The sequence below is a fragment of the Condylura cristata genome, unplaced genomic scaffold, assembly GCF_000260355.1.
Source record: "Condylura cristata isolate star-nosed mole 26May11 unplaced genomic scaffold, ConCri1.0 scaffold00018, whole genome shotgun sequence".
NCBI classification, from domain to species: domain Eukaryota; kingdom Metazoa; phylum Chordata; class Mammalia; order Eulipotyphla; family Talpidae; genus Condylura; species Condylura cristata.
In genome coordinates, this window is record NW_004567119.1 from 8,810,911 (window position 1) to 8,817,751 (window position 6,841).

The 6,841-nt window shown below is 50.1% G+C and overlaps 1 protein-coding gene across 1 annotated transcript in view; it reads right to left on the minus strand.

The window, feature by feature from the left end:
- Positions 1–3,825: 3,825 nt before the first annotated feature.
- The window catches only part of NR3C2 (nuclear receptor subfamily 3, group C, member 2), a 282,191-nt gene continuing 279,175 nt past the window's right edge, over positions 3,826–6,841 (minus strand). Inside the window, exon 9 of the mRNA XM_004685316.2 lies at positions 3,826–6,429. Within this exon, the coding sequence (XP_004685373.1) occupies positions 6,274–6,429 (156 nt within the window). The 3' untranslated portion in view covers positions 3,826–6,273. The remainder of the gene's footprint in view (positions 6,430–6,841) is intronic.

The following is a 6,841-nucleotide window of genomic DNA, read 5'->3' on the forward strand; positions in this document are numbered from 1 at the left end:
CTGCATTTCCTGCAGGTAGTGGCTTAGCGGGGCTAGTGGCTGATGGCGTCACCCCGGGATGTACCCCAAGTGCACCGCAGTCTGTGTCAGGTGGCAGAAGCCACGCCTTTGGGCCTGTAGGGGAAGCAGCCATTGTCTTGTTACAGGGTAGCCCAGAGTGGACTGGGCCGCCTGTCTGTGGGGCCTCACCCGCGCTCACAATTCAGTTATACTGCAGGCACATGCTAAAGGGTCAATAACGGGTTTATTTACAAAAGGGGAAAGGAAAAGGGAACAACCCAGGGAAAGAGAGCGGGATACAAAGGAACTGGAATACGTTACCGGCTCAGCTGACTGAAAACACAGAGTCACGTCCGGAGAGCCGTTTCCAGAGAGATAGAGCGTGCTGGAGCAGGGGGTGGGGTCTCCAGGACTCTGCAGAGTTCCAAGGACATCCTTCCCCTTAACAGTCTGAGCCAGTGAGGAGGATGCAGAAGGTTGAACTCATTTTCGCCTTACGGGGACTCACTGAGCGGGGAGGATATAGCTGAGTCCTGGGCACAGCCCTGCTCAGCTCTGGGGGCCAGTCGGGGGAGAGAGAGTGTTGGGGTTGAGGGTGCCTGCTCCCTGAATTCAGGCTGATGGCGTCCCCCCGCAGACCGTGAGTGGAGAGGGATGGTTGCAGAGGTAATCAGTTACGACGAGGCACGGAGGGTTGGCCTGGTCCGATGACGTCATTTTGAACAGGTGCAGTCTGGACACAACGGTACATGGAGGAGAGCAAGGCGAGGAGACGGAGGACATGGCTTCCCGCGCACCAAGCAATGTCTGGGACAGGTTGCTTCCTTGGGGGGAGCCGACCTGGTGGCCACCTGATCTTCACATATGGCCTCCCAACTGGAGGCTGAAATCTGTTGGTTATGTCACCCGGTCTGTGGCCCTGTGGAGCAAATGAGTAGCCACAGTGCCTGCTTTGAGCAGAAGCATCCAATTTTGAAGTCCTTGGGGTGACCTTGGGTAAGTGCTGTTCCCCGTGCTCCAGTGTCCTGTGGAGAGAGCAGACCGGCACCTTTGCCTTCGGGAGGCTGTGACGAGTGGTGATGAGCAGTGAGTGAGTAAGGGATGTGGGGCAGGATGCTGGGTTTGTAAGGGGGCAGGAGGTAGCTGGCAGGGCACTGTGGTAGTGGTGGTGGGGTGTTAGTTTCTGTCCCCCTTCTTATATCCAAGTACCACATTCCCCCTCCCCCTCAGAGCTGCTTCTCCAAAGCATTTCTGGGCTATATCCCCCCGCTTCCCCAGGGCACACGCGCCTCCTTAATCTCAGCCTTGTTCTTGTCTCCAGTTGGCCAGCTGCACCTCTGCCCCTCACTGTTTCCCCTCAGCTCTCTCAGAGTCCACCTGGCCAGGTGTCCCCAGGTGCATCTTCCCGAGCCCACACCTCCCTTGTCCCCTCCTGCCTGAAGGTGCTACTCTGGTCCATGCCCTCGGTGGCCTGCAGAGTTCTCAGAGGTCTGGCAGCTCTCACCTTTATGGCCACCCTGGGTACCCTGGCAGAGTCTCCTGGCTCCAAGTGTCACTCTACTGAGTAGGAAATGACATCTTTCCTGTCAGAAGATCAACTTGATCGGCCCTTTGGCAAACAAGAGGCCTGCATGGATCTAATGCCTAGATCTGGCCTTCTGGGGGGACTTGGCAACCAAGACAGCAGGAGGCCCACACCTGGGGGAGGGCGAAGGCGTGATCAGGGCCAGACCAAGCCACATTTTATAGAAGCCATGCCGCTGGCCCAGACTGGTCAGCATGTGAAGATCCAAAGAAATGGATTTTTCAGCCCATGAAAACTTGGAAACCACTGTCTTGGCGACTTAAATGCTATGAAAAATGTGAGCGATTGCTAATCATACATTGACTTCATAAGCTCAGGTCTCCTGCCTCACGCCATATCCGTGCCATGTGGGGAGCCCACCACCCTGGCTCAGACTGACCTCATCACTTGCTTTGGCCAGTGGGACAACAACAAACGGTGGAGACTTAGGTCTGTTTTCCTACTGTCTCAGCACTTTGCTTCGTAAGCAAATACACCCAGGCTCGTTTGCTAGTGCACTAGCTGCCCACATGGAGCAGAACTGCCCTGGACTCCTGTGCAGGGACAGGCCCAGGCGGCCCAGCATAACGGGCCAGCCCCGCTCATACAGTCCCAAGGCTAATGCATGTCCCATGGGCACCACAAGGTTGGGGATGGTCAGCAGCTACCTACCTGCTTCTCGTTCCCTGTTCACTCTGCATGTGGTCCAGACTTGCGCAGAGCTGAAAGGCAACAGCCTGACTGATTCTTTTTGTTACCTGGTGTTCCAGCAGCCACTATTTTATTTCCAAGAAATCTGTTGCATTGTGATGAGATGATTTGCTGTACCATACTAGTATAGCAAGTGCTATACTCTGCACTTGGTACACGTGCAGAGATCCTTGTAATTAAGTCGTTTTAGCCTGTGTCTACTGGGGCTTATCAGGAAGTATGTCAGACTGATGGTAACCTAAAGGGACAGTGTTTCTGTTTGAGGGGTATTCAACACGCAGACGCTACCAGCCCCCTAATTATGGATGCATTGCTCTTCACCACCCCGCAGTGCAGTGACTCCCTGGCTGGAGCCGCTCTGGAGACTGAGGATTCTTGAATGTGCAGCTGGATTCTTTGGGGCTGAGAACACTTTTAGAAATTCTTAGAAACAGCCACACTTGACCCAAGAGTGAAACCTGCTCTATTCAAAAAGTGTGCCCACTTCAGCCAAGTGTGTGTGCCCCTCTGTGGTCCCCTCCCGGCCTCAGTGGGCTCACAGCTAAGACGGCTTTTGTTTAAAGCGGGGGGAGGGGTGTTCCTGTGAAAAGCTTTGCTCCACCAGAGGCTAAATTTTCTAGATTTCTAAGAAAATGATCATCGCTTACAGATGTTAGGCGATGGACTTGTGCACCCCTTTGTGCGCTGTCACAGAAGCCTATAGTGTTCAAGCAAGGTAGGTTTGTTTCTCTCAGAGCCAATGATTTGAATACCCAGCAGTTACATGAGACACTGAAAATACACTAAAATTTATCTGGTGGGAAATGTTTTCTAGCTGGGAAGTGAACTGGCGACTGTGGCTGCCCTTCTGTGGTCTGGCTTAACGGGCGACACGCCGGGCAGGACAGTGAGCAGCAGCACTGTCGGGATCAGACAGCCCGACACCGTGGCGGGGAGGCATGAGAAACGCCCACGGAGCGAGAACACTGTGGTCGGAAGGGTCTGGCCCACTCCCAGGCGGCATGGTGAGCAAGCAGCCCCGTGATCATGACGAGAAGTGAGGCCGTGCCCGTGTGCTGGTGGGTGGGTGTGGGGACCTCAGGTGGCACTGACTGAGACTACCCACGTGGACGACTGTGTTTCTTATACCCCCAGGGGGCGTTTCAAAATTAGGCACAGTAAGCAGAAACGACTAGACTCTACTGCACTGCAATGGAAGATGTGAATATAGCCTCAAGTACCTGACTGGATGGAGAATTTTGAGACATGGCTGACTGGGTAACTGGAACCGCAGACGGGACTTCTGTACTCAGCAGCTACCTGGTAAAGTTGTTGTTAACTGAGCGGTTACAGGGCATTTTAGTGCACCGGACATTAATGGTAGGAAACAAGGCATCTCCTCAGTCCCAAAACAGTACTGACATGTGGCTGACACAGTACTTTTGGCACATGGGAAAAAACTGTCACCCCGTCTCGGATGCAGGACTCAGTTTGGAAGGGCACAGGATCCAGGGGTCCTATGGACATTCCAATGAACTGTTTCCAAAACAACAGGTGATTAAAGTAAAGGATTTATTGTAATCTGCTTACAGTCCTTTGCAAAGACAGACATATGTTTTTGCATAAAGATATAAATTGCTTCATTTTAAACTAATTTAGTGTTTTTTTTTAATTATATGAAGTTTTGGTGAATTATGAATTGTACCAAACCAAGATTTTTAAGAGCAATATGGTACAAAAATAAGAGCAGACAGACAATTTGGACCGGGACAGGCATTCAACAGTGAATTTAGAATATGGCTTTGCTGTTTAATCAAGCAAAGTTACCCGGAGACACACAAAGAGCCAGTAACTTTGTTAATACAAAAAGCTGATGCAGACAGCCTCCATTCCAGACCTCGTGACGTCGTCAGTCTGAGCGCAGTGTTGCTCTTGTAAGCTGTTTCTGTTCTAGAAACACCCAGTCTGCATGCTGCCTACCACCTTCCAAGTGGCTTTCCTATGCTGTGCATGTAAGTTGACTGCATTGAAAGATCGGCCTATAAATTAAATTCCTGAAGTTGCAAATTATGTAAGAAAAACTCCTCCCTCTGAGTGCTTTCTCCTTGCATAAGGCAGGTGCTTTTGAGACAAGGTCGAGTTGCCTGCGTGGTGAGCCTGGAGAAAGTCTCGATCCCAGCGCGGCCTTCTCCCTGCCTCGGACTCCTCCAGGTACAGCTTTTAGGTTTGGAAAAGAATCTGATTTCACTGAGAACCTGATGATTATCATCACGTTTCAAAGATTAATTTGGGCTCTATTCAGAGTCATTTATTTAGTGCAACTGTATTGTTAAAGTTTCCCCAAAGACACACAGGTTTATGATTTGGGGCAAGAGAAAAGCCATAAATTGCATCCGTGCCAAACAGATGAATTAAAAATTTTTAGTGCCACTGTCTTGCTTATATGATCTTCAGGGTTTCCCCCCCCAAAACTGTTCATGTATAAAATGTTTTTAAAACCTACCTTTGAAAAATCTAAAAACCCTCTAGTTGTGTGGTCTCCACGCTGGCTGGCTGTCCCCAGGGCGACACAGGGCCTGTGTGTCCAGTCCCAGGAGTGCAAAGCCCCTTCCCCGCCCAGACGTGCCCTGCTCACCTCAGACAGACCTAGCGTGCATTGGGTTTTTGTTTCTCCAAGGAGAAAATTGTTTTCTAAAATGGGATGAGGATGTGTTCTCTGAGCTGTGGGCTTTGCAAGTCTCACTCCCTTCAGGTTGATTCTGCCCCTTGAGGAACAAGGAAAAGGGGCGGCACCCCGAGGGGCTGCCTGCACATGCGTTCTGTCACGTGCCACCTCGGGGCGCTGCGAGGCCCCCCGGCCCTTGCTCCCCGATGGAAGTAGGATGAAGCAGAGCCTGGCCTGCTGTGTGACGGCGCCTGCACACCTCCAGCGGGAGACCCAGGACAACACAAAGGTACAGAAAAGTAGAAAGGCTTAAAGACAACCGCAGAGGTTTCAGGGTGGTTATTTACAACAGAGACTGTAAAATGGTAAATTAGATAATGAAGCTAAAAAAGGCACAGCTTTCCCTTCTTAAATACACTGTAAACGGTTCGTGATGCATGCAGAACATTTCACTTTACAAAAAAAATTTTTACCTTGTTTGTTTAGACAAAGATAGTACTTAAATAGTCTCCAGCAAAATAGAATTCTTTCAAAAATACTTTCCCATTCATCCTATTAACCATTAAAGTTTTTTTTTTTGTATGTCTCATTTACAAAAGTTCCTTATACCTTATTTCAGGTCCTTCACAATTTATACATACAGTAATGTACAGCACAGCAAAAAGACTGCAAAAAATTATTGGTAAAGCCAACACAATAGATACTAGAAATTGAAACCAAGGCAATTGTTTCAACCTTTTATCCATTCTAATTAAATAATAAATGGCCGCTACGGGGTGTCTATACCAGTGATGCAGAGGGTCGTGGGCACTGGAGCCTCGGAGACGCTAGTCCACGCCGCGTGCTCTGTTATTACACAACAGGTATCTGGATATATTTTTTTCTGTTTTGTGTTTTTTTTTTTTAAATAACAAAAGTATATTAATGCCCCATATTGACTATACGTTTTATGTGCAAACCAAGGGTAAGCTTTAAAAAGTTCGTTAGTCCTTGAACCCTTTTAAAACAAGCGAACGATACCAGAAACTACATGGCATAGTTAAAACTTCCATCTGTTAAAATAGCAAAATCAGAGTTATTGACTAGATATGGCTTTTCATCCAGAGGAGCAGGAACGAGTTTCTAAGCGCTGGGATTGGAGAGGGGTGAGTCCATAGACCGCTGGGGTGTCGCCAAATCCACGTCAAATTGCTTTCCCGGCTCCAAACCCTTGACATGATTTTAAACTTGAGAAACTGCTGAACAGGTGAGAATCAACCGTCACATGTTAAAAATATGATTTCTTGGGTCCTTCGCGGGTGTGGAATAACACAGGGAAACTTAAGGCAAAGTTCTTCTGGTTTGCTGACTGGCGTCACTTCCGGTGAAAGTACAGGGCCTTGGCGTTCCCGGACTCCACCTTTGGCAGCTGGTCGCTGATGATCTCCACCAGCATCGCGGGGAACTCCACCTTCAGCGCCTGGGACTCTCGGAAGGTGTAGAAGCAAAACTCCAGCAAGTCACTCACCAGCTGAGAGAAAGAGAGAGAGGGTGGTGAGGCCGGCCCTCTGGTGTCTGCTCAGAGCGCCACAGAAATGGGCCTGGAGGCCAGGCCTGCCTAGTGCCCACAGGTGAGGGGTGCACTCCTTTGCCTGTAGTGTCGTGGGCCTTTCCTGCTAACGAGAACGAGCCCAGAGCTGTGTCTGTCCGGGACTGACAACAGGGACTGAATGGAAGTTGCCAGCAGCTGGGTTTCCGAATTGGGCTCGTCAAATGCTTGTTTCTGCTCATGTGGGTCTGTGGCAGTGGGGGAGGGGTGGGGAGGGTGGGCAGGATAGCAGGCCTTTGCTGGCACACACCAGTCTCTGGACAAGCTGTGTCTGTGGGGCACCCTCCTTCAGGCTCCCCAAGAGCTGAGGTTAGTCAGCCACTGTTTTTTTTTT